The sequence below is a fragment of the Lemur catta genome, chromosome 19, assembly GCF_020740605.2.
Source record: "Lemur catta isolate mLemCat1 chromosome 19, mLemCat1.pri, whole genome shotgun sequence".
Lineage (NCBI taxonomy): Eukaryota > Metazoa > Chordata > Mammalia > Primates > Lemuridae > Lemur > Lemur catta.
Window position 1 is genome coordinate 29,139,571 of NC_059146.1, and position 27,240 is coordinate 29,166,810.

At 57.5% G+C, this 27,240-nt stretch overlaps 1 protein-coding gene across 1 annotated transcript; it reads right to left on the reverse strand.

Moving 5' to 3' along the window:
• Positions 1–2,913: 2,913 nt before the first annotated feature.
• Positions 2,914–26,499, reverse strand: LTBP4 (latent transforming growth factor beta binding protein 4). The gene is made up of 30 exons (XM_045531962.1): positions 26,213–26,499; positions 22,670–22,861; positions 22,244–22,491; positions 22,065–22,167; positions 21,593–21,667; positions 21,387–21,509; positions 20,707–20,871; positions 19,586–19,735; positions 19,312–19,455; positions 18,567–18,698; positions 18,344–18,469; positions 17,490–17,615; positions 16,722–16,964; positions 16,141–16,266; positions 15,933–16,052; positions 14,903–15,031; positions 14,588–14,713; positions 14,069–14,191; positions 13,721–13,852; positions 11,990–12,121; positions 11,785–11,910; positions 10,469–10,615; positions 8,657–8,923; positions 8,279–8,350; positions 7,886–8,014; positions 7,528–7,674; positions 6,579–6,731; positions 5,284–5,664; positions 4,746–4,898; positions 2,914–3,319 (listed from the first exon to the last, which is right to left on the reverse strand). Exons 1-30 carry the CDS (start codon positions 26,460–26,462, stop codon positions 3,165–3,167), a joined length of 4,695 nt encoding a protein of 1,564 aa, XP_045387918.1. The 5' UTR covers positions 26,463–26,499; the 3' UTR covers positions 2,914–3,164.
• Positions 26,500–27,240: the final 741 nt, after the last annotated feature.

The following is a 27,240-nucleotide window of genomic DNA, read 5'->3' on the forward strand; positions in this document are numbered from 1 at the left end:
GCTTTACCTCTTTCTCCAGGAAGCCTTCCCTGATACTGTGTCAGACTGGGTAGGGGGTCTCCTCTACGCACCAATAGCCTCTGATCTTCCCCACCACATACCTGGCCCCTTGGCCCCTGCCTCCCCCTTCACAGCCCAGACAGTCATGTGTGGCAATGTGTCTGTGTCCCCCACTGGTGCTCCATACAGGCAGAGACCATGTATTTCTTAGGCACCAAAAATGTCACCAACATTGTCCAACACAGGAATGACATACCAAAAGAAAGATTTAAAAGATATTTGCCTTTCTTACCTCTAAGCCTTTGCAGATGCTGTTCCCTCCACCTGGAAAACTGTCCCCATGCCTTCCTCTGGCTCATTTCCCTACATCGTCATGTCTCAGCTCAGACATCTCGGCCTCCAAAAGCCTTGCCCAGCTCCCACTCCCTACAGCTGCAGGCGGTTTGTTTGTGTTCCCAGCCCTCACTTACTACAAAGCAGGTATTGTATGGAAAATATTTGTTGAATGAATGAATGAGGGGTTAGCGTTTGGGTTGAGTTTCCTGTACCAGCTAGAGAGGGTAACTTTCTAACCCTCTTTGTGGAGGTTTTTGGTTTTTTATTTTCCTTTTTTTTTTTTTTGAAACAGAGTCTCACTCAGTTGCCTGGGCTAGAGTGCCATGGCATCAAGCTCACAGCAACCTCAAACTCCTGGGCTTAAGTGATCCTTCTGCCTCAGCCTCCAGGGTAGCTGGGACTACAGGCATGTTCCACCATGCCCGGCTAATTTTTCTATATATATTTTTAGCTGTCCATATAATTTCTTGATATTTTTAGTAGAGATGGGGTCTCGAACTCCTGAGCTCAATCTGCCCGCCTCGGCCTCCCAGAGTGCTAGGATCACAGGCGTGAGCCACTGCACCCAGCCTTATTTTCCTTTTTAACTCTTGAGTTACAATTCACATACCATACAACTCACCCCTTTAAAGTGTATAAATCAATGCTTTTCAGTACACATTTGTGCAATCATTGCCTCCTCTGTGGAGAAGTGAGACCCTTGTGGTCTGACACCCCTCCCCACCAAGGCCCCTGAGCTGGGTGTTTCTCATTGTTCAGTTGGAAGGGAGAGAGTCTGGCCTCCTCCTTCACCCCTGGGAGTGAGAATTGGTAAAGGACAAGATCTAGCCATCTGCCCTCACCATCTGACCAGCCACAGGGCTCAGCATCCCCTGGGAGGCTCAGGGTTATGACAGCAATGACTGAGCACTTGCTGTGTGCCAGGGGCCATCTAAGCACTTGACAGATATAACAATTTATTTAACTGCCAGCAACAATCCTCTCGATCAGGCACTCTTATTATGATCCCCCATGTGGCACCAGAGGCTGATGGCAATGTTACCCCTCCCGATGCTTCAGAGGTGGGCAGGGAGTCAGGTCAAGAAGCACCCTCCATCCCCCATTTATGCAACTTCAGCTGTGCCTGGAGGATTAAAAGTGGTGGCTCATAGGCCAGATATGTTTTGCATAACCACAGGGTGGTTATTAAAAAATATATTATTATTACCAATGGGGAGATCTTCCTTCCTGTTCCACCCAACCCTTGGGCACAATGTCACTTGTGCTTTGGTTTTCTTATCCTCCTCCAGCTTCCCACTAACATCACTTGTCTGGTCCCTGCAGCATTGGAGTTGGAAACCCTGGGGAGAGATGCCCTAACAGGTGGGTGGAGATAACTCAGGAACAGTTTGTTTTGTTGTTGTTTTCAGCTCGGCCCAGCCCAGTGAGCCCCTTCACTCCCCAACCCTCCTCCCTCACCCCTGCCCTGAGCTTACGCTGGTCCAAGCTGTTCTTGTTTTTTAGGGAGGGAGATTCTGAACTCCCAACATAGCCAAGTAGGTAGTGGGATTTGGGGGCGTCCCAGCTGGGCACTTGACCAGTGCACACAGCTCATTCCCGCCTCCACCTGCCAAAACTGCCACTCCCTACTCTGTCCACAGCCAATTCCCTCCAGCTGGGAATTGGCTGTGGACAGAGTCCCAGGGACTCTTGCCTCCTCCCCATGCCCCACTTGTCCCAGGATAGCTTAAGACTTCCTTGGAAAGGAAAGGAAATCTAGGGGGAGTGCCGGGAACAGGGTCTGAGGCCGCCTCATTCCATCCTTCCCCGAGCCCCACAACAGGGGAAGAGCAGGCTCCAGGAAGATTTATTGGGAGAGTCAGTGGTATAAAAAATCCAGAGGCAAGATCTCTCTCGAGATTATAGAGAGAATGAAACAAAGAGAAGGGGAAAGAGAAAGACACACACCTAGACAGAGATCAAAAGACAGAGGGACATAGAGAACTGGGCAGAGAAAACAAAGCAGAAAGACCAGAGACAGAAGATAGAGAACGACGAAGAGAGAAACAGAGATAGGAGGAGAAAGAGAGACCAAGCGAGACAGAGAGAAAGAGAGCGAGGGAGTCTGGGAAATTAAGAGTCAGACATGGCGTCAGGAATGGGGAGGGACCTTTTTCGCGCCCTTCCTCCTGCTCTCCCTTAGCTGAGAATATGGGTCTGCTCGTCCTGTTGTGTATGTATCACTCTGTAAACCCATATCTTGCTCTTGCCCTATAATCCTGTTTCTCTCCTCAGTAAACCTCATTTTCATGCTTGCCTTAAAAAAAAGGAATGGGAAGAGAATGTAATTTAGTGACAGAGCAAACTGAGGCCGGGCGCGGTGGCTCACGCCTGTAATCCTAGCACTCTGGGAGGCAGAAGCGGGAGGATCGCCCGAGGTCAGAAGTTCGAGACCAGCCTGAGCAAGAGTGCAACCCTGTCTCTACTAAAAACAGAAAAAACATATACATATAAAAATAAAAAATAAATAAAACAACAACAACAAAGAACAAACTGAAGTCAGATCTGAGAAGCAGAAAGGCAGGCAGAGGCCGAAGGTACAAAATAGGTGTTTTTTAATTGAAAATTTTATAAAAGGGAGCGGGAACGTGAAGGGGACCCTAGGCTAGGCCCGTGCCCGCAGCTGCGGCGGGAGGGGTGCGGTGGCGGGGGCAGTGAAGGCCGCAGGGGCTTCCAGGCGTCTGTCTGTCCGTCCCTCCCCTCTGTGCGGTCGGGAGGCTCTCTGCGCATGTGCACAGGGGGCTGCGGGTGCGCGCAGGCGTGGGCGGGCCACCCCGGGGCGCGGGGGCTTAGGCCCGGGGCCGCGCGGGCGCGCAGTGGTGTGCCTGGTGCGTGGGTGCGAATCCCGGGCGGCAGATACAGCGGAAGGAGCCATCGGTGTTGACGCAGCGCGCGTTGACGCAGAGCGGGGAGGCCGCCCGGGCCTCATCACACTCGTTGATGTCTGTGGAGGGGGGTACAAGGAGCGCTGCTCAAGGCTGGGGACCCAGAAGCCCCCCTTCTCGGTCCCTTAGGCTTTGGGGACAGAGGTGTATGGATGTTGAGCCTCTTGTTCGGAGTTGAATCTGGCCTCTGCCGCCTGCTGACTGTGTGAGCCTGGGTAGGTGGCTTAACCTCCGTGTGCCTCGGCTTCGTGTTCTGTAAGGTGGGTTGGTAGCCCCTGCTACACTAAGTGTTTGTTAGGGAAGTAATACTGATGATGGTTTAAGCACAGTACTAGTATTAATTACTAGTATTAACTTTATCCCAATAACCCTATGAGGTAGGTACTGTGGTCCTGTTTTACACATGCGCAAACTGAGGCCAGCACGCGAAAGCGCCTTGCCCAGTGTCATGCAACAGCAAGCCCACACTCTGCCCAGTGAGTTCTCAGGCCGGTTCTCCAGGTTCCTAGATGTCCGGCTGCCTGCTATTCCCTGAATGGGAAACCTTGGGTTAGTCAACCCTATTTTCTGAGCCTCAGTTTATACATAGGTTTTAGTGTTACCTAACTGTCAGTCAGGGTTAATGATGTTAACAACTCTACGAAATGGGTTCTCTGACTATACCCCTTTTTCAGATAAAAACAACTAAGCAACGACAGTGACCTGTCCAGGGTCACACAGCAAGTTGCTGGACTGAGCCTAAGGTCTATCAAACTTCCCCAGAGTTCTTGATTTTAATCACTAGGCTTTACTACTATCTAAACTAGGTGCTGGCCAAGTGCAGTGGCTCGTGCCTGTAATCTGAACACTTTGGGAGGCTGAAGTGGGAGGATTACTTGAGGCCAGGAGTTCAAGATCAGCCCGGGCAACATTGCAAGACCCCTGTCTCTACAAAAAAATATTTAAAAATTAGCTGGGCTTGGTGGCACACGCCTGTAGTTCTAGCTAGTCCGGAGGATGAGATGGGAGGATGACTTGAGCCCAGGAGTTTGGGGCTCAAACTGTGAGCTGTGATCTCTAGCCACTGCACTCCAGCTCCTGCAATAGAGCCAGACCCTGTCTCTAAAAAAATAAAAATAAATAAACTTGCCAGACGTGATTAATATTCCCATTTTACGGATGAGAAGACAGGCTCTCCAAAGAGGTCATGCAAGGTAACCGCTGGTGGTCCTGAGAAGTCACACCTAAAGGGTTCTACCCCACTGTCCTGCTTCAAGGCCCAGCCTGGGCCCTGTGGTCAAGCCCTGCCTTCCTTGCCCCCTGACCCCGCCTTCTTCATCAAACCCCGCAGGTGCAAGAATTACTCTCTCCCTCTGGGCTGGCCCGTTCCCTGATGTGAGGTCCCTACGCACCCCCCTCTAGCACCCCCGTCTAGCCAGCGCTTCCTCCCTCTCTGATCGAGCCCCACCTCTCCCCGCGAACCGTGGCCCCAGCCCCGCCCCTCACCGACGCAGGCCATGCGGGTCATGTCCAGACGGTAGCCATCGAAGCAGCGGCAGGTGAAGCCTTCAGGGACGCGCACGCAGCGGCCGTGGGCACAGCCGTCCACAATCCCGCACTCCTCTGCCTCCAGCTCTTCATAGGGCTCAGCCAGGGCGCCTGTGAGGCAGGAGGGGGCCCCGTGACAAGAGGTCTCCGCCTTCTGTCCCTAGTCCCCCCACGGTGGGTGCGCGCCCCTGGCTCATGTGCGTCTTTCGAAACTGCCCAGCCCGCTCCAGGGCTCTGGGGGGCGCTGTGGGGCCAGGAGGGTCACCTCGTTCGGCTTTCCCTCTGTCCCCATCTCATTCTTTGCCGGTCCACGGTATTTCTCTGTTCCTCTTCGTCTCCTCCTCGTCGCTGATCTGCTTTCCGTCGCTCTCTCTGATTATACCTGTTTCCCATCTCCCTGACCCTGTCCCTCCTCCTGCCTTCTCTGTCCCCCCCCCTTTGTCTCTCTGCACACCTCGCTCCTCATCTCAGCCTCCGTCATTCTCGCGGTGCTCACCAGTGTAGCCTCCACCTTCGGGTGACTCCTCAGGCTCTGGGAAGGAGCCACGGGTATCGCGGGACCGATAGGGCCAGCGGGTGCCCGGGCCCGGTGGAGCAGGAGCCTCAGATTCGCCATAGGGGCCACCGTCGTCCTCGAAGTCAGGCATGTCGAAGGGTGGCGCCCCGTAAGGGGCCTCCCGGCGGGCGAAGGGCCCAGGTGGAGGTGGGTAGGGGTCGTAGGGTAGCACAGGTGGTGGGTACAACTCGGGCCCATATGGGAGGCCCTGGTAAGGCGGACCTAAGTCTGGGCCATACTCATAGGGGAGTCCAAAGCCACCTGGTCGTGGGGGGCCATATGCAGGGGGGCGCAGCACATTGCACAGGGCCTCAAAGTCATCTGTGAACGGGAGCCAAGCAGAACAATCAGCCCTTGCTTGTCTCCACTCTGGGACGAGAAGCAGGGGGCACCAAAGAGGAGGGCTTTGGGCTGGGCCTGGGAATGGGAGGGGCCTGAATGGAGGGGCGGGATCAGGGTTTTCTGGAGCCAGGAGTGAAGGTCTGAGGGCTGGGATGGGATTCAAGGGTGCTGGGACCAAGGGTACTGAAAACTTCAGCTAAGAATCAGGGTCCAAGGTGCTGGAGTTTGGGGACCCACAAGAGCCAGGTCTAGGGACCTGAAGAAATGAGAGTGTTTTATGGCCCAGGACTGGGGAATCCCAGGGATTGCTACTGGGGGCCTGAGAGGCCAGGATGTATAGGAAAGGGTCTGAGCCACTAGGACCAGAGGTCTCAGGACCCAGGACTGGGTTCCCAAGGATTGAGTTTTAAGAATCAAGACTTGGGGATCTCTGGGGTTGTGTACTGGGGTCTTAGACACCTGGGTGTAGGTGTCCAAGGCAATGAGACTTAGATGTCTTCGCGGCAATGATCAGGGAGTCTTTGGGTCAGGATAGTGGGGTCTAAGCAACTGGTATTTCAGGTCTAAGCATCCAGGATTTGGGGGAGGACATCTCATAGGCTGTGTCTTGGGGTTTTGGAGACCAGGAGTTGAGGCTATGAGAGCCCAGACCTCAGAGGCCTATGGGGCTGGCACTATAGGATCTGCTGAGTCAGGCCTTGGGATTTCTGTGGCTGAGACTTGAAAGTCTTAGGGATGTGACTTGGGGACCGAGACTTTGGGATGAGCTGTGACATGAGGATCTAAGGGGCCTAGTTTGGGGAGGTCTGGGGTTCTGAGACTGGGATTTGAGGGCCTGGATTTGGAGCCTAAGGGGCAGGGCCTCTGAGTACAGCCTAGGCTGGTGGCAGTACCTGAGTCCTGGGCAGGGCAAAGGGCACAGTCCATGCCCCAAGCCTCTCCATAGAGGCAGCAGCACTCTGTGTAGGTGGCCTGACGGTCCAGCCAAGGGCGACTGCACACAAGGTCAGCCCCTACTTCCTGCCAGCACACTCCCAGATTGTCATCTGTGGGTGGAGACAGCATGCATCAGACTGGGACCGGCACTCAGGTCCTCCCGAGTGCTGGGCCTCCTGCCCTGCAGGGGCAGCCCAGCCACTCTCTGCCTGTCCACAAATCCTCATCAGGTGTGATTTGACTCCTGGAAGTCCTCTGAGGTCGCTCCAGGGTTCTGGATTGAGGACAAGGATTGTTCTGGCATGAGGTTGTCATTGAGGAGGAGAGGGCAGAAGAACGGGTCTGGTGACTGGGGGAGAGGGTTCTACCTTTGTCTGGCCTCTGAGACCCACAGAGGGTGGAAAGAGACAGAGACCCAGAGACCAACAGATAAACAGTAGCAGGCAACACCCATTTAGCACTTAGTAAGACCAGGCTCCATACCGTCCTTAAAAATAAAATTCCTTGTTCGTAAAAAAATAAAATAAAATAAAATAAAATTCCTTGTAACAAAAAACACTTGTACCTCCTAAACGTTTGGAAATTTTTAAAAAATTCAGTTTTAAATGAATAAAATAAAATTCCTCACGGCCACCCTGGAAGGTTAGGGCTATTCACCCAATGTGCAGAAAGGAAGCTGGAGTCCGAGACAGGATGTGCAAAGGTTGCCCGCTTGCCTCAGGGACACACACAGAGTCAGGCTAAGTGGGGCCCGGGCAGAGCTTGTTTGAGCCCTGAGCTTCGGGGCGTGGCCTTCGTGGGGGCGTGGCCCGGGTGCAGACGAGGGGCTGAGCCAAGGGAATGGGGCCTGGATGGCGTGGGCGGGGTGTAAGCGGGTGGGCGGGGCAGACTTAGGGGCGGGATTACCGAGGCTCTGGCTCTCGTTGGAGACACAGCGGCGCCCCGAGCCGTCCAGCACTAGTGGGGGTTCGCAAGTGCAGTGATAAGAGCCCACAGTGTTGACGCAGTCGCCACCCTCACAAGCCGGCTCCTCATCGGCGCACTCGTCATTATCTAGGGAGGCATGGGGAGGGTTGTTAAGAGGCAGCCCCCTCAACACCCCCTCCCCTTTCCCATTTCTGTCCCCAGCGCATTGACAGTGTGATAGATGGAGTCTAGACTCCAGGAAGGATTTCCCGCTGGTGGTGGCCACATTCCAGAGAGGGGTTGGCATGGCCTGGGGTTGGGGAGAGTCCTCGGGAGACGGTGGAGGTGGGGCTCCTACCGATGCACTCCAGCCGCTGTACATGGTAGTAGTAGCCGTTGCTGCAATAACACGAGTACCCCGGGGCCGTATTCACGCACACGCCACTCTTGCACACCTGGTCTCGGAAGAGCTGGCATTCGTCCACGTCTGTGCAAAGGGTAGAGAAGGATGGGAGTGGGCGGGATGGGTGGAGTGTGAGAGGGCAGGGCATGACCAGGGAAGACAGGTAGAGACGGTGATAGAGACCAAGAAATAGAGACAGACAGATGGAGACGGAGACAGAGGACAGAGACAGAGGACAGGGGTGGGGCGGGGGAGACAGAGACAGAGAAGAGGACAGGGTGAGATATATGGATAAAGCAAACAGAAAGAGACCTGGGGGCTGAGGATGGGTGGGGGTTGAAGCCTCACCTCTCCGGAGGCTCAGGTCTCCACTGGGCGCCAGGTAGCCCCGGCCGTGGGGGCACAGTGACTGGTACTCAGCTGCACACAGAGACAAGGCTGAGCCCGGGCACAGGAATCCCAGCCCAGCCCGGGGCCCTGGCCCTGGGCCTGCTTGTGCCCACATTTCTCAGTGCCCCATGCCTGTCCTCAGACCCTGTGCCTGCTTGTGCCCACCTCTTGGCCTCATGGCCATCTATGTCCACCATGCCAGCAGCTCCCTCTTGCCCTGGAAGTACCAGTACCTCAATCCCACGTGCACATATATCTCCTTTCCCCGTCCCATACCCCATCCAGTATTTCTACCCAAACCCTCAGCCCTGGGTCCACCCACCAGCCCATGCTCACCTGTCTCGGTGCTTGGGCACTGCTGGATGCGGCAGCCACTGCCCCAACCCTCACCCACAGTGCAGCAGCACTCCTGCCACGTCACATTCCGGGCCAGGATGTTGTCACATGCATCTGGGGCTGCTGTGTCAAAGTAGCATTCCCGGCGTCCGCTACCCACAGGGCCCTGCCTAGGCGTGCTGGGCCGGCGGGGCACGGGTGGCGGGGGTGGCCTGGCCGGCAGACTGGGGCTGGCAGGTGCCTGGGGCTGTGAGCCTGGGAACGTGCCTGGGGAGACAAGGAGCTTTTAGCTCAGTGTGGGCTGAGCCCCCACCCTCTCATGTCTTAGTTGGGGAAACTGAGGCTCAGAGGGCAGCAGCCATCAGTGGCAGAACCAGACTCCACACCTCTCACCCCTTTGTCCTTGTCTGTCTTTCTCCCAGTGTCACCTCCTATCATTTCAGCACCTCCCAATCTCACACTTTCCCATCCTTGCAGCTGCAGCTTGGGGTGGGAGGAGATTGGACTTCCCTGGCCTCCTGGATGCCTCCCTTCCCCCGCCCTCACCCCGTCGTCTTCACATCCCAAACAGGCACAAAAGTCTTCATCCCAAAACCTAGGCCTTGTCGTGGACACAGCTTCCCCACACAGGTAGCCCTACAGCTTGTTCATGCCCTCTTGGATGTTTCTCCCACTCACCACCCTGCCATGGTCCCTGCCTGGGTCCAGCTCTGTCCTCTCCCCTCTTGGTCCCTGCCCCAGCCTGCCCTGCCCCCTAGGCTTCCAGCCTCCAGTGTCATCCTCTTCAATCACCTTCACATAGCAGCCAGAGGGAGGTTTCAGAATTTGATTATATACCTTTCCTACTCCAAGCCCTTCCATGGTGCCACAGTGCCCTGGGGAAAAGGCCAACCTCCTGACCACGGTAACTCAGGGAGCCCTGGCGCCTGCCTCCTTCTCTGACCTCATCTCTCGCCACTCCTTCCTTTGCTCTCTAAATCATGCCATGTTGAGCTTATTTCAGTTCCTCAAACGTGCCAAGTACTCTCTCGCTCTGCCAGGCTTTGCCCTTGCTGTCTTTTCTACTTCTGTGGTCCCCAACCCCTGGGGAGCAGACCGGTACTAGTCGCTGGCCTGTTAGGAATCAGGCCACACAGCAGGAGGTTAGCAGCAGCAGGAGGTTAGCGGTGAAGCAAGTGAAGCTTCATCTGTATTCACAGCTGCTCCCCATCGCTCGCATCACCACATAAGCTCTGCCTCCCCCTCCCCTGTCTGTGGAAAAATTGCCTTCCACGAAATCAGTCCCTCATGCCAAAAAAGTTGGGGACCACTGCTCTACCCAGGACACCCTTCTCACACAATGCAACTCGCTCATTTCTATTCATCCTACTGCTCTCAGTTCAGACACTCTCTCCTGCAGCCCTCCCTAACCCCTTCTCAGGCTGGGCCAGTACCTCCTCCAAAACCCCCTCTTGTTCCCTCTGCCTTGTGCGTCTTCCCTCCTAGTCCTGATTTCTCTAGATTGTCACTATCTAGACAATTGGAATGAGAGCCCGAGGACAGAGATCTTTCCTGGTCACTACTGTATCCCTAGTGCCTAGAATAGGGCCTGAGCACAGTGGATGCCCTGTGAACACTGGTTGAAGGAAGGAATCTGGTAGAGTTGCAGCCAGGATCCTGACACAGGCCGGCCACCCATGTTAACCCATGTGTTTTTTGTTGATGCTTAAAACAACAGCATGTCACTGATAGCAGCTGTCCACAGCAGGAATGGTTAGACCACAACATTTGCCTGTAGGGCCAGCAGCTGTTAAGTAGACACATCAGTCTCACCAGCAGAAGTCCGTGGGGGAACACAGCGGCCAGTCATGGGGTCAAACTCCTCCGGGCTGGTGGGGCAGACACAGAGGAAGGACCCTTCGACATTTTCACACAGGGCAGCTCCACATACACCCTGCAGTGTTTCACACTCGTTCACATCTGTGAGCAGGAGACAACACGGGAAAGGGAATCAATGGTTATAAACTTGTGATTCCAAAGATCCAAGTCTGAGCTTTCAAATAGGATGGGTATATTTAGTAGCCCAGACCCTACCATCTCCTTTTCTTCTGGTGGCAAAGCCTGAATTTCGCTTGGGAACCCAGTGTTCTCCCATTTTCAACCCATGTACTTTGAGTAGGACTAAATCTACTCTGAGGGGTGGGCACAAGTCCTAGTCATGACCAACCAGATTACTGTATTTCTCTGGTTCAGAGATAGGAAGTGACCATATTGGACCAATCAAAGCCAGGCCTGGGACTTTTGCTAGAAATATTGAAAAAGAACCTCCCTCTTTGGTTCTAGGGTTGCCAAGCTGAGGATGTTAGCCCACAGGTGCTAGGGCCACCTTTGTCACTGTGAAAAGAGAGTCTGCCTGAAAATAAGTCCAATAGAGGGACGAAGAGTTGAGAGAAGGAGACAGAAATAGCTTTGTTAAAATTCTTGGATCCAATTATGCCTGAAATTCAAATATATCCCAGGACTTTGCAGTTTTAATTCTTCTTACAGAAATAAAGCCAGTTATATTTGTATTTATGAAAACTTAAGAGAATGTATAATTAAGATTCATACACTTCACTGTATGTAAATTGAACCTCAAATGAAAATATCTGTAAACACGTACTGAACTCTGGCTAATGACATGCATACTGAAGAATTTAGGGGGAAGTGTACTGATGCCTGCAATGTACTTTTAAATCTGCCCCCAAAAGTAGATGGATTAACAGATAGGTATGCGAGGAAATAAGTAAAAAGAAAATGATAATAGTATAATCAAGATCACAGTTCATTCTATAATTCTTTCAGTTTGCTATGTTTAGGAATTTTCCTCATAAAGTGTCAGGAAAAAATAATGTTTATGTACACTTAAGATTAGTGTACTTTATACATTCTATGCATTTTTTAAAGCACGCACACAAAAATAAAACCAGAATAAGGTCTCTGTCACTTGGCACTAGGATAGCTTTGACTGATATGGAGAAGATCTTATGTTCCAAGGTCTAAATTCCACAACCCTGAAGTTCACATTTGTTCAGAGGTATGGACAGCGGCAGGGCCTAACCAACCTCTCCCCCATGACCCTGTCCCAACGACTCCCTGGAGCCTCGTACCCACGCAGTGACGGCCGTCCCGCGCCCCCTCGTAGCCCTGGTCACAGAGGCACTGGAAGGAGCCAGGCAGGTTCTGGCACACAGCATGGGCCCCACAGAAGGACCGGTTCCGGCATTCGTCCACATCTGCAACCACCAGACAGTCAGGCCATTTCTGGACCTTCTACCACCTCCACATCTCACCCGATGCCTGATGGACACCCACCCTGGCATCCGCCCCCTGGCGTGGGCTGATAGCCAGGGTCACAGGCAGGTGTGCAGCGGTAGGAGCCGGGAGTGTTCTCACAGCGCTGGGCTCCACAAATCTCAGGGCCATACTCTTGGCACTCATCCACGTCTGCAGGAGAGCGAGGGAGGGAAGGAAGGGAAGGGAGTCAAGGCCTGGATTCGCAGATTCCTAACACCACTTCCAGTCCCATTGACTGGACTAAGAAGTCTCTAAGAATCTGGTGTTCTAGGAGCCTGAACTTTTACAGATCAACAAGTGTTGATAACTCTTATGTCCTCACTGCCATTTCTCAAATAGCCCAAACATTGTCCTACCACAGGGCCTTTGCACTTGCACTTCCTTCTGCCAGGAACACTGCCCTCAGCTACCTGCATGGCTCCCTCCACCCTTCACTCAGGTGTCTAGGTCAAGCCCTCCTAGCACTCCTCCCCCCACCGCCCTGTCATCTCTGTCCATTTATCCTGCTTTATCTTCCTTCTTAAACCTGACAATGTATTATATCCACGTATCTCTTGGTATGCCAATGTCGCCTCCCTAGAACACAAACTCCACAACGGCAGGGATTTGTGTCTGTTTTATTCGTTACTATATCCCCAGGGCATAGAACAGTGCCTGACACATAGTAGGGGCCTAAAAATTATTTGTTGAATAAATCTTGAATTTAGTTACATAGTTATTATCTGCCTCCTCCCCCTAGAATGTTAACTCCATGAGCACAGGGGTTTTGTGTGACTCATTTCCTATCGCACCCTCGTTGTCTGGCGCACAGTAGGTGCTGAATGAATTCCTGTGGAATTAATGAATGAGGTCTCATGAAACTGGACTTCCATGAGTCAGAGGTCTAGCAATCAGAGAGTCAAAGGCAGCCCACTGTTGTTTCATGTGTTCCATAAAATGCCCACCCACACACCATTCCTATCCCTGCTCCCCATATATATATATACTGTATGTAAGATTAGTCCAGCCTCCTGCCTCAGTCAGCCCCTGCTGGAGTCTGACAGAGGAAGGAGGAAATGGGGGAGCTGGAGGGCAGGTCTATAGGAGGAGCTGAGATGGGAAGTGGGGGGGCCTAGAAATTCTGAAGGGCTGGAGGAGTCTGACCAATGGGAAAGGACAGTCTGGAGAGATAACCCCAGGACAGAGCTTCAACTGGCAGGAGCCAACTCTTGGGGAATTTCACATTGGGAATTTTGCATTGAGAAACGATGGGGCCCTGGCAGCCAGGATTGAGCCTCCCTGGAGAGGCAGCGGGAAGTAGATAAGTAGTGGAGGCTGGGAAGAGGGCACGCCCAAACTTCTGCTAGGAAGAGAAGGGGCCTGAAGAGGGAGTTTTAATCCATAGGCCGAGTGGAAAGGCCGGGGCCTGAGTTTCACTGTGTCTTTTGCGGGTGTCTGGTCCACAGTGCAGACTGGGCTCAGGCTGCAGAGGGGGCATGGCTGCTTCTGGAAGCAGAGCTTGGACAGGTTCCTGGTAGAAGTGTTTCTCTCCCCCTACCCGCACCCCGCGCCTCCACAGGAAAGTACAAGCCAGAGTGGTGGCTTATTCCCACCACATAGATACCGTGAGGGGGGAAAGAGTGCGTTAGTTGGGGGCCCCTTCCCTTCCTCCAAGTCTGTGAGGCAGGGCGCTCCTCTTTGGTCCCCAAGGGAGCAGACTCCAGCAACCCGATGTAAGAGCTGGCAGAGCGGGGCAGGGAGTAGTCTCACCATCACAGGTGCCCTCGGGGCCCGCATGGTAGCCGGGATCGCAGTCCCGGACACAGCGATAGGAGCCGGGGGAATTCTCACAGCGCTGAGACCCGCACAGGGCCGGGCCCTGCTCGCGACATTCGTCCACGTCTGCGGAGGGAGGAAGGGCGGTCAGATGGGGAAGCAGGGGAGGGGGGCAAGGTAGGGGAGGCAAAGAGGTGAGGGGAGAGGCAGAAGGGGGAGGCAGAGGAAGCAGAGGAGGTCAAGAGAGGGGGCTGGGACGGTAAGGGGGAGGAAGCAGAGGAAAGGCCGAGGTGGGAGGAACATGGGGGAGCCAGGGAGTCCGAAGGGGGAGGGTCCTCTCACCGAGGCAGGAGGCGAGGTCTGGGCCGGCGCGGTGTCCCGGAGGACAGATGCACTCGAAGGAGCCGTCGGTGTTGGTACAGATGCCGCTCTGGCAAAGGTCCTCCTCGCTGCACTCGTCCACGTCTGCAAGACAGGGTGTCCGCAAGCGGGGCCCACCTCCTCCCCTGCTTAGCGCTCCAGGCCACACCCCTCCACGCCTTCCCCGCCCTCCTGCCTCGCGGGCCTTTCCCGTCTCCGGCAACCTGCCTTAGGCCCCGCCCCTCCCCGCAAGCCCCACCCCCGGGGGTGTAGGACCGCTCCTTGCCAATCACGGCCCAACTGTCCAGACTCCGCCCTTTCCCCGCCACACCCCGCCTCTCCCTAGTCGCCGCCTTGAGACTCCTGCAAGCCGTGTCCCCGGAACACTTGGAGACCCCAGCCAAAAATGCGTTTTTCCCCTTCTGCCTTCTTCTCCTTGTCCCGCCTTTTCCTGCCACAAGCCCCCCCCTTTCCGGGCCCAGGCCCGGCGTGGGTACGAACCGAGGCAAGAGGCTCCGCGGGGTCCGGGCCGGTAGCCGGGGGCACAAGTACAGGCAAAGGAGCCGTCCGTGTTTAAGCACTCGCCGTGAGGAAAGCAAAAATCGCCCTCCAGGCACTCGTTCACGTCTAGGGTAGGCGAGAGATCGGGCAGGGTCACCCGACCCCCTCCAAGACAAAGCGGTAACCCCGCCCTCAAGCCGCACCCCCGAGGGCGGGTCCCGAAGCTTCTCCCACAGCACTTTAGTGCAGCTTCCACCTGTCCAGCATGCTTTGCCCAGGAACCCAGGCCCTCTGGCCGGTCCTCACGCTGCCCACCTGCGCAGGGTCCGGGCCGACCCGACGGCGCGCGGTAGCCTGGCGCGCAGCTGCAGCGGAAGGAGCCTTCGGTGTTAGTGCAGTGGCCGTGAGGACCACAGGGGGCACCGGAACTGCATTCGTCCACATCTGTGGGAGCAGGGGTTTCAAGAAGGGGTCCAGGCTAAGGACACATTGTTCGAATCCCCTTGAAAAAGGGGGTCTGGAGGAGGTGGTGGGAAGTGTCTTAAGTTGGGGACGGGGTGAGGGCCCCATGGCAGAGATGGGTAGGGCAGACCTAGGTTCCCTTGTTCTTGGGATCATAGTTGGGAGTCCTGTGGGTCTGGGTTTCCAGGAGCTCTCTGTGCCAGGATCCTGGGGTCAGGGGAAGGGACTCAGGATTGGAACAGGCATCAGAAATTAACCAGGGTAAGGAATCAATCAAGTGTTGTAAACCAGGATTATTAGATGGGATTCTGCTGAAGCAGAATGGGTTAGAGTCAGTGACAGGAATCTGAGACCAATCAGGGTCAGAGGCTACAGTCAGGGTCAAGAATTTGCCTCAAGTCAGGGGTCAGGATCAGGGATCACAAACCCAATGAGGTTCCAGGAAAGGGATTCTGAGATGGGGCAGGGGTGGTGAAAGAGACAGGATCAAGAGGCCCACAGAGTCAGGGCTGTGGTCAGAGTTATAGTGAAGGGTTATGATTAGGGTCAAATGTCACAGTCAAATTCAGGGGTACACATTCAGGGCCAGGGGATAGTCAGGGTCAGGAGGGCCACAGTTGCTGTTAGGGATGTGGGCAGGGGTTATCAGCAAGGGTCAAATGTCACAGTCCAGGGGAGTGTCAGGGTCACAGAGTCAGGAGTGACATTCAGGGTCAAGAGTTGTGGTTCAGGTCAGGGATTGCAGTCTGGGTCACAAGTCCATAGTCTAGTGGGGAGTCACGGTTAGACTCTAGGGGTTGTGGTCAGGTAAAAGGATTGAGGTCCAAGGGGTTATAGGCCATAGTTGTCCAGGCCAAGGATCACAGCCAGGGCCTGGTCTCACCAGTGCATCTGCCACGGTGCAGGTGGTGGCCAGCCGGACAGGCCCTGCACTGGAAGGAGCCGGGTGAGTTCACACATTCCTGCCCAGGACATGCCAGGTGGTTCTCACACTCATCCACATCTGGGAGGCAGGGGAGAGGGTGGCCTTGAAGGAGCGGCCCAACGCCCCCCTCACCCATCCACAGTCCTCCCTCCCTTTCCGGCCTCACCCTCGCACTCGGAGCCAGCGATGTTGGGTTGGAAGCCCGTGGGGCAGACACACTGGAAGCTGCCTTCTGTGTTCTCACACCGGCCATAGGCACAGGGTGGGGGGCTACGGGCACACTCGTCCACATCTGGGGAAGAGGGGACCAGTCGGGCTGAGGACCCATCCCCATTACCCACCACCCGCCCCAACATTCCAGTCCTGAGCCAGCCTCCTGGACATTGCCCAGGCTGCTCCCCACTCCAGGTAGAAAAATCCCTTTCCCATGTCCTTATTCAGTGTTCCCTCCAGCTGCTAGAGGAGGCTGAGACACCACCTCCTCCAGGTTGCCTTCCCTGCCTCAGTTGACCCTCCTGAGAGTTCCCACCAGCACAAGAAGGAGGAATGAGGAGCACTGTCTTATTGTGGAGAAAGGGGAGAAGACTCTGGAATGAGAGTGAGACCCTTGCCACCCTCTCAGTACCCTCCCCCCGCCCACTCTCCATCACTGAGCCCCATCGCTCTGTCTCTCTGCCCCCCAATAGTGTCTCTCTCCAGTCCCCACAGTAAATGGTGGTGAAGTGGGGTTGGACTCAGCACCCTCACCTTGGCAGGGGGCCCCTGGCCCTCGGGAGTGGAAGCCAGCAGGGCAGGCGCAGTGATAGGAGCCAGCCGTGTTGTCACAGCGGCCTGGCCCGCAGGGCGGCGGCTCCTGGGCACACTCATCCACATCCTCTTCACACGCCGAGCCCCGGAAGCCAGCCGGGCAAACACAGCGGAAAGAGCCGGGCAGGTTCTCACAGACCCCGCGGCCGCAGAGGCCCGGGCTCTGGGTGCACTCGTCCACATCTGCTCGAGGCAAGGAGCAAGGGGTCCTTTATGACCCCTCATGCTCCACGCTGCCTCCCTCACCTCCATCGCTTTGACTTTCCACTCTACATCATTCTGCCACCCTGTCCCCATCACTCTGCTCTCCATCCTCCCCCACTCTGCCTCTTGTCTCCATCTTGTCCTCTTGCAACCACCATCCGTCCCTACTGAGCTGCCTGGCTGGCTCCTAAAACTCTGCTTCTCTAGTCCGCATGAGTCGGCCTCCTTCTCCCCAGTTCTCCATAAATCTCCCCCTTCCCCTTCACTGACATCGCCAGAGCTGCACTCTGCTGCCCCATCCTCCGTGACTCAGCCTTTCTGTTTCCCTCCCTTGGCTTCTCCATCCACAGGTCACTATCCCTACAGCCATCAGGCCACACGTCTGGCTCTCAGAACCTGGCCTCTGTCTCCCATCAATCAGGTTGTCTTTGCCCCATTGCTCCGTCTCTCCAACCCTCATCACTGCTGCTCTGCCCTTCCCCGCGTCCCCTCCCAGTCCCTCACCCTGGCAGCTGGCTCCGTGCGACGCAGCCTGGTACCCGGCCGGGCACACGCACAGGAAGCTGCCTGGCGTGTTCTCACAGCGCCCGAGGTCACACGGCGGCGGCACGCGGTGGCACTCGTCCACGTCTGTGGGCACAAACCAGGCGGCTGGGACTGGGGCAGACAGTCCCCGGAGAAGTCCCCCGGGGAGACCGGGGTAGGGGGAAGGACAGGGCGGGACCAAGCCTGGGTTGGAGCCGGGTGGGGGCGGGGACCAGAGGCAGTAGGCAGGGCTCGGAATGGGTAGGCTTAAGGCAGAGGCGGGGCTCGAGCAAGGAGGGCAGGGCAAGAGTTGGGGACCCGGCCAAGACAGAGGCGGTGAGGGGCACTACGAGAGGGGGCAAACTGGGGAAGGCAGGGCCTGGGTAGGGCAAGGGCGGGAACGGAAGCTTTGGGACCCGAGGAAAGGGAAGGCAGGAGCGGGGCTACAGAAGGAAGGAGCACTTGGGGATGGGGCTCTGGTGTGGCAGGGTTGGAACCAAGGGTCGTAGTCAGGAGATTGATTGCAGCAGTTTGTGGGACAGGGGCGGGAACTGGCCTGGGATAGGGAAGGGGCGGGGCCCATAGGGGCGGGGCGGGGTCGCAGGGGAGGCGGGGCAATAGTAGAGTCAGACAAGCGCCAGTTTGGGGGCCGGGCAGGGGTGGGGATGCAGGGAGGGCGGGAGCTGGTCGGGGCGGGATGAGGCCGGGGAGCCGGGCCAGGGCAGGGCAGGGCAGTAGTAGGGCCAGACCCGCCTGGGGACGCGAGGGAGGGTGGGAGCGAGCCCCAGACAGGGGTAGGTAGGGCCTGGACCCGGGTGGGGCAGATTTCTCACCCAGGCACTCCGTAGCCCTCGGGCTGGCTCGGAAGCCCGGGCCACACACGCAGCGGAAGCTGCCTGGTGTGTTCTCGCAGCGTCCGGGAGCGCAGGGCGGGGGCAAGCGGCGACATTCATCCACGTCTGAGGGCACGGAGGGGGCTGGTCACGAGGTGAAGGGACAGAGCACCGACCCCTCCCCAACCGCCCTGCCTCCATCCACTCCCTCCACCCTGCTCACCGGTGCAGCGGGTGCCCTGGGGGCTGAGCCTAAAGCCGGAGTCGCAAGCGCAGGTGTAGCCACCGGGCCGGGGTATGCAGCGTCCTGGGCCGCAGACCTGGGGATTGCGCTGACACATGCCCGAGGAAGGACCTGGGGGGTCCAGTCAGCCAGGTTCCCCCACCTCTGAATCCTCTATCCCTTTCATCCCAGTACAATCCCCTCAGGTCCTGTGCCTAAAACACCTTCACCGATGTCCTTTCCCCCAGCCCAGTCTTCTACCTTTGACCCCCATCTCCTTTACCATGGAACGTTCTCATCAGATCCTCTGCCTGAATCCCCCCATAATACCACCCTAAGGTCTCCATCTTTGAATATTTAGCTCTCCAACACTCTGCCTGAGACACGTTCTAACGTACTGTCCACCCTGAAAAACAATTATTTATCTAACATTAACTGAGCACTTACTTTGTGTCAGATACTTCTGATGAATCTCATGTAAGTCTCACAATCATCCCCATTTTACGGGTGAGAAAACTGAGTCTCAGAGAGATTAAGTGACTTGCTCAACTGACAGAATTTGAGCTCAGTTCCAACTCCAGCTGTTGATTTAACTACAGCTCAACCTTTCAAAACCTCATCTCTTCCCACCCATTCCTTAATTCCTCTGTCAGTGACATCCCCATTTATTCTATTCTTGTAGTCTCTTCCCCCAGAACCCTGCCTGGAATCCCCCCATCAATGCCCTCAGTTCTCGCTGTCGCACCTGATTCAGGGATCTCAGGACCAGTCCAGGCAGGGATGCTGGGAAAGGGAAGCTCAGAGCCAGGCCGTGGCTCGGGCCGTGGCTCAGGCCGGGGCTCGGGCCGGGGCTCAGGCCGGGGCTGCAGGCGATGGGTGGGCAGAAAGCCTAGGGAGGAAGAGGTATCAGCAAGTGGAGACCTAGATTCGGGTGTCCCTGCTCCTCCCTGGCCTCCCTTCCCTATGGGGCTGGGGCAGCAACTTGAAGATGACACCCCCTCCTCCAGGAGCCAGCTCACCTGTGGATGGCTGAGAGGTGGCTGGTAGTGTGCGTGGCTGGCTGAGAGACACTCGGGGTGGCTCCTGGCCCAGGGGTCTAGTGTTGTAGCGGAGGTCGGAGGCCGAGTAGTGGTAGCCAGGGCCAGCTGGGCAGATCTCCCTAAAACCCTCTGGGAATAGGAAAGGGAGAGGGGCAGACAGAGGGCAAGAGAGCAGGAGGAAATGAGTGGGTGGGGTGTGGTGAGTATTGACACTGGCCGTGGCTGGGGGCAGGGCTTGGCCTGAAAGTGTGTAAGGGGTTTGGGTTGGACGCTAGGATGGGATGGTGTCCTGGCCAAAGGACAGGACATCTCAGAAGATAAAGGTGGGGCCAAGGGCATTTTTCCCCATTTGGGATGGTGGCAGGGACAGGGGTTGAGGAGGCAAGGTCTGGTTTGGGGTCTACAGGGACTGAGTTGGAGATCAGGAAATAGCTCCATTGTGGGATTTAGTTTTAGCAGAAGCTAGAATGCCAGGGAGGTGTCTCAGGGAGAGGTATGTCTGGGGTGGCACTTAAGGAGGAAGCCCAAACTGAGGGCAGTATCTCAGAAGTTGGGGACTTGGTCAAAGTTCAGGGATGAGACAGGCACAGTGGCTCATGCCTGTAATCCTAACACTTTGGGAAGCCAATTCATGAGGATTGCTTTAGCTCAAGAGTTCAAGACCAGCCTGAGCAAGAGCGAGATCCCATCTCTACAAAAAATAGAAAAACTTAGCCAGGTGTGCGGTGCACACCTGTAGTCCCAGCTGCTCTGGAGGCTGAGGCAGGAGGATCGCTTCAGCTGAGGAGTTTGAGGTTGCAGTGAGCAATGATGACACCACTGCACTCTAGCTGGGGCAACAGAGCAAGACTCTGTCTCAAAAAAAAAAAAAAAGTTTGGGGACAGGGCTGGGCAGGCAGCATATCTCAGGGGCTGGTGTTGATGCTTAGGAGACAAAAGCTAGCAGGATGGAGGTGGAGACTTGGGAGGAATCCACTGTGAGGCCAGCTCATCTTGGAGGCTGGGGTAGTGACCAAGGGCCCAGCCTGGTTTGAGGGCAGGACCTAGAACTAGCACTCTCCATGTTGCCTCTAGGGACAAGTGTGGCAACAGGCGCTCACCTGAGCCGAAGGGTGGGCAGAGCTGGCAGCCACGGCCCCAGGCCTTGCCCACGCGGCTGCAGCAGCAGATCTGTTTGGTGATGTTTCGCAGAATGGGCAGTGAGCAGCCGCCGTCGCGGAGCACGCGGAAGCAGGGCCCCTTCGCCTCTGAGATCACGTGTTGGGCTGGTGGAGGCGGAGGAAATTCTTCAGGGCGGGGTTGGGAGTGCGGCGGAACTGAGGCATCTGGGAGGTAGGGGAATGTCCCAGGGAGGATCTGGGGGGTGTAAGGGGCTTTTGGGAGAGGTCTGAGAAGGTCTGAAGGAGAACTGAGAGCTCTGGAGGTCAGAGAAAGGTTTGAAGCCTGAGTGGTGAATAGGAGAATCTGAGAAGGATCTCAGGATATGAAGAAGGTTGTGTGGTCGAGAGGGACGAATGGATTTGGGGGTCTGGGAGTCTGAAAGGATCTGGATCCAAAAGGTTTGAGGGGTTCTTGGAGGGTCTGAAGATGGTCCAAGGTGTATGAGATTCTGAAAAGTTCTGAAGGGGGTCTAAGACTGACTGAGGTGGGCCTGGGACTCTGGGAAGATCTGGGGGTCTGAGGGCATTAAAGGCCCGGGGATGCTCGGGGATGTGGTCTCAGGGCAGGGCAGGGCAGGGCAGGCATGGGACTCAGCCTCAGCCCCCTCCTGGCGGCTCACAGATGCAGCTGCTGCGGGATGAGTCGAGCAGGAAGCCATCAGGGCACACGCACGTGTACCCGCCACGCGTGTTTGCACACTCCCCGTGCTGGCAGCGCCCGGCTGTAGCGCACTCATCCACATCTGCAAGGGTTGGGGAGTCAGGGACCTGATCCCTGTAAGTCCCGCCCCCAAAGCCAAGCCCCTCCCACCCTGCCCCATCTCACCTTCACAAGACCCATTAACCCTCTCAAAGCCTGCTGGACAAGGTCCATTTGGGGCGCCCACTCGTTCGGAGTTCCCTGTGGAGAGGGGAGAGCAGTGGGCCAGGGACGGATGGGCAGGGAGAGAATGGAGTGGGCAGGGACGAAGATGGGGCGGGAGGAACTAAAAGATGTTGGGTGCAGTTTGAGTGCAGGATCAGCTTTAGGTTGGCGGTCTGAGAAGCCAACGTAGGGGGCTCCAGAAGTGCACGGATAGGGCCAAAGTACAAAGTTGGGGTGAGAACAGAGTGGCCAAAGTCAGTAAATGGGGTAGATGGTCCCAGAACGATATGGACAGATCTGGAAATGATCTCCACAACGGCATGGGCGTAACTAGAACTTGTGAACCGGGTTTATCTACGGGCAGAGTAAGAGAAGCCGTGACGTTCCCACCCCTCTCCAGCTCCCAGCACTCTGGGGACGTCCTCGCGCTTACCCGCGTGTCCCAAGCACGACTGACAGTCGTGAACGCCCCAGGCCACACCGGCTCCTCGGCAGCAGACCTCCTGCGTCCGGAGCCCTGGCAGCGGGGACGCACACTGTGGAGAAGTGCTGGGTGAGCGCGCCCCCGCGCGGTGGCACGCTCTGGGCCCCTCCCCACCTGCCTCCTCTCACTTCGCCTCCGCGCAGCTCCCGAAAGCAGTAACCGAAGCCAGAGGCGTCCGAGTAGCCGTCCTCGCGCGGCGCGCTCTGTGCCAACACCGTGTAGGGCGCCGCCGCCTCCGCCCGCGCTGCCGCCTCCGCCCGCGCCACCGCCTCGGCATCAGCCTCCTCCCAAGGGCCGGACACGCGCTCCACCTGGTGCACCACCACCGACGCCTCCTGCGGGTGCTCCACGTGGACACTCACCATAGATGCCACGCCTGGCGGGAGGCAGGCCGGGCAAAGGGATGTCTACACGGGTCATTACGGATTGGGACTAGAAATGGGGGGAAGGGCAAGCTGGGGAAGGGTACCTGGCAAGGCGGGCAGGTTGAGGGTTAGGGGAACGGTAAGATGGGTGACAGAGGTCGGAGGGGACTCTGGCTACAGTTTCCTCACCGTGCTCGTCGTCGCGGTGGTTGGCCAGTGGCATAGTATACACCGAACGGGTGAGGCCTGGCATGGCCGGGGCCGGGGGCCGGGCGCCTGAGGAATGCAACTGGCAGAACTTGCCAGCGAAGTCCGGGGGACAGAGACAGCGGTCAGGCTTCACACACACACCGCCGTTGTGACAGATCAAGGGACACAGGACTGGGGGGAGAGCGAGGACACTCAGGGTCGGCACCACTCCTGGCAGGTGCCCCCGGGGCCAGCGCATCCAAGGCAGCTCAGTCCCTGCGCCCTCAAGGGGTCATTCGTTTCTAAATCGCTCCGCCCTTAAGCTGTCGGTGGCCCTGCCCAGACTCTGGCCATCTACGTCGGCCGGGTCCAGACGTTCCGCTGTCCGAGGTACAGCCCCGCCCACTGAGTCGGCTCGCCACGCCCTCGGGCTCTGTATCCACTTTCTTGTCACCTGCTCTCCCTTCTGAGTCCCGCAGATCTCGCTCTTTGACTGAGTCCACAGCGTCCCAGCCCCGCCCAGACAGTACTGACCCGGTCCATTGGGTCAGCCCTGCTCACCCCAGCTGTGCCTTAGAATTGAGCCCCGCCCATTCCGTCGCCTGGCTGGGTCCTTTGCTGTTCCAGCCCCTCTGACCCTGCGCGGGTCCCTTCCATTGACTCAAACATGTAGCCACTCCCTGGCACACAACCCCTTCCCAAGTCTGTCTCCGTAGTGTTTTATGCCCGCCCATACTCCCCCTGGCATGACCCACGACGTTTCAGCTCGCACACGGGCTACGTGCCCCCTTCTAGCCCCACCCACACCACCTTCTACCCGCAGGATCCTAAACCCTGCCCATCAAGCCTAACCTGCTGCCTTTGGCCCCGCCCACCTCCCTTTCCTCACTCTGATTTGCTCCGGCTCACTTACTCACGCCCCTCCCACCACGCCTCCGGGCAATCTGGGTGCCCTAGCCCCGCCCACCACGCTGTGTCTCCGCCCAGCTCCTCTCTGGCTAGGACTACAACGTCCCAGCTCTGCCTTCCCGCCTCGGGTAGCACCCGGGCGGGGCCGCGAGCGGGAACGCGCTTCCTTTCCACTGTGCGCGCCCTCGCTGGGCCCCTGGCCACCTCTGGGCGGGGCAGTGCCAGCTGTGCGGCGGGGTAAACAAAGACTGGGGTGCGGCGGGGGCAGGGCGGCGGCTCCGCATTCCGGACCCTTGGGGAGCCTCGGGACCGCTGAGCCAAAGGGGGCCGGATTGTCCTGCGAGGGCACCCCCTCCCTCTCTCCCCTGGGGCTGCAGAGAACAGCTGGAGACAGCTGTGCGGAGGGGAAGGAGGGGGCAAGCGGCCGGGCCATCCAGAGAGGCGCGTGTGGGATTCTGAGCCACAGCTGTAGAGAGGAAAGCACAGGGGAGCCACCTCAATTTAGAAGCGTAAGAGGACTGGAGTCCTGGGGGAAGATCAGCTAGAAGGCAGTACTCTGGGGTGCAAAGACTCCAGGTTTCTGGAATAGAGAGGAAGCCTGGCTCAGAGGAAACGGAGGTGCCCTTTCAGCAGGAGTCTCTCAAGTCCTTTTGGGGAGAGTTACCTAAAAAGCAGGAGTTCAGTGCCTTCTAGGGGATGACCAGTTTGAGAATACTGAGAACACGGTTTATATGGAGAAGTGGAATTCCTGGAAGTCCCCAGCACATAAGAGCCTCAACTGGCTGGGACCCTATGATACTGGGAAACCCCCTTCCCCTCCCAGCTAAGGAATTAGGTGCTCAAGTCTTTTGATTCATGGATGCCTGCGGGGAGCACAGTGTTCGAGGTCCTCCTGGGAAAATCAGCTTACCAAGACCAACTCTGGGTTCTCTGTAGATGGGATCAGAAGTTCCTAGGGAGGGGGTCAGCTGCAAGAGCAAGATTTGGAGATACAGGAATCAAAATCTCTGGTGGGGCTGGGGTAGGCTCAGTTGGAAATATAAGAAAATGGGAGCTTTTGTAGGAAGAGAATTGAGCTGGGGAGGGGAGTTATCACTGTAAATGTTTGTAATCTGGGGTTTCTCCTGGAAGTGGGGAGAGGTAGCCGAAGGACAATACCACAGAGTTCTCTGGTGAGGGGCACAGTTTGTGGGGATGGGAGAGAATGAGAGGGAACTTCGCTAGTAGTCTCTGGAGTCTGTTGACAGGGCTGGGGAGGGCGCTTAGGGTCTAGGGGTAGAGACACTGGGCTCCTCCAGGTAGAAGAGTCAGGCCAGGACTCCAGGGTGTTCTAATGGGGATCCTCAATTGAACACTGGGACCTAAGAGAGACCTAGAATTAAGATGCCAAAATGGGAAAGGTCTCTGATGGGGGGAGGGGCGTGGGAAGGCAGCCACGTCTGGGGGCATTTCCCAGCCTCCAGGGGCATTTCTCTGCCTTCTCTTGGCCTGAATGCAGGCCCCCAGCCCAGATCCCTAAGGGTGCTCACACCCAGGTTGGCTCCTGGATGGGCACAGCCAACTCCCCACCCCACACCTCTGGAGGGAGGGGGGAGCTGAGGGCATCAGGGTCTTGCTGAGGTCAGCCCCCCTTCACATGCCCCCTACTTGCACCCCCAGGGGCTTGGCACCCGCCTGGGCACTGCGCCTTGGCTGGACGGGGAGGGAGTGAAGGAAGGAGAGAGGAAGGGGAGGAGAGAGGGAGTGGCAGCGGGCGGGGGCTCAGGCGGGAGATGAGCTCACGCCGGCCCGGGCTGGGCTGGCTGGGGGCCAGGCTGGGCGAGTTCTCCGCGCCAGGGGCCCCCACTCCCCACTCCAGAGGGCTTTCAAGGTAGGGGGTGGACGGAAGCTCCGACCCCAGAGAGCCTGTCCACTTCTGCACCCTGGGACAACAGGTGGCGGGCCCTCCCCACCTCACCTGAACCCCCAGGGCTCCCCGTCTCTAGGAATGACTGATGCATACACTTCTCTGGTCCCCTCCACCCCCAGGGGGCGCCCCTTCCCCTAGGCCTCTTATCTGGATTTCTCTCGCACGTGGAACCCTTGCAACTCAGGTCCTGCCGAAACATCCCCCCACCCCCCTTTCTCTGGGCCCTTTCCCTCTTAGCTTTCCAGATCAACTTTCTTCATCCCATTCCCCTCCACCCTCCTCCTCACAAGCAGTTCCATACCGAACTCTCCCAATCCCTCCCACCCAAAGATACAGAAACTGAGACATCCCGCAGGCGGCCCTGAAACTCTCCTTTGGTCTCTGGGGACTCCTTAGAGTCTCAGAATTCCGGCCCCCTTTCCAAAGCCTCCCAGGCCCCTCAATTCTGAAATCCTCATTTTGACTCAAAGTCATGAGAGCCGGCCCCAGTCTCCCTCACCTGGGACACCACAGGTCCCTGAGAACCCTCATTGCTTGCAAATTGGGGACCCTCAGGATCCAACCCCCAAATTTGGGACCCCCTTCCTTAAATGCCCCTGGGATTCCCCAGCACTGCTGCACAGGGAATCTGGGCTTCCTCTCCCTGGGGGACTGGCTCCTCCATCCCCAGGGATCCTCATCCCACCCTGGGAATCCCTCCCTCGGGACCACCACCCCGCACTCACAGGCGCGGAAGCCGGGTCCCCCCGGGGCCGCCCCGCCGGGCGCGCCGCTGTCCACGCTGGTGGCGTTGCGGGGCGCGCAGGTCGGGGTACAGCGGGAGCCGGTCGGCCCATGGATGCAGCGCAGGCCGCACACGGCCGGGGTGAAGCGCACGCGGAGACGCTCTCGGGGCTGGCCCAGTCCAGGCTGCGGCCCGAGCTGCGCCAGCAGCACCAATAGCGACACCCAGAGCAGCCGCACGCCGCCCGCCATGGCTGCAGCGCCGCGCTCCGCCGCGCCGCCGCCCCAGCCCGCCCGAGGGGCCCGGCCGCGCCCGCCCGCCCGCGGGGGAGGGCGGCCGCGCCCCCGCTCAGGCCCCCCCTCCCCACCACTCCCTCCCCGGCGGCCGCGCGGGGGCGCGTGGGGCTGGGCGCTCAGCCAGAGGCGCGCAGGCTGGGCGCTAGACTCGCAGCGGGGAGGGGGGCGCCCCCTCTGCCCCCACCCGCGCACCAACAAGTGGATGGGGCCTGCAGGGGAGCGGCGGGGAAGGGAACAGGTGGGGGCGGGCGGGTTTCCCCCTAGACAGGGCAGAATCCATGAAGAGGAAATCCATAAAGAGTAGTGGGGGCCGCCTTTGGGGAGACAGCTAAAGGCCGATCCTCTTCTGCCCGAAGCAGAGAGAAAAGGGCTGCACCTAGACAGGGGGTTATCGTGGCACATCTGGGCAGCCAAGTGGCACGTGGGGGGGGGACAGGAGAAGGGTCGGTGCACCTGGGCACATAAAGGAATTGGGGGTCTGGATCCTGGGTAGGAGGGGGGTGGGGATGGGGGAGGGATGCACATTTGAAGTTGCAGCCACATCTGACCAGGACCCCCACACCTGGTAAAGAAGTCACAATGGGTAACGGGAAGCGGTAGGCTGAGGCTGTGGGCGGGGGTCCTAACATCTGGCCCAAGGCTCACATCTGGAAGACTTTAGAGAGGAGGGGACACATCTGGGCTGAAAGCTACAGCAAGAGGGGGACTTTGAGGCTGGTTAAGACAAGGGGTG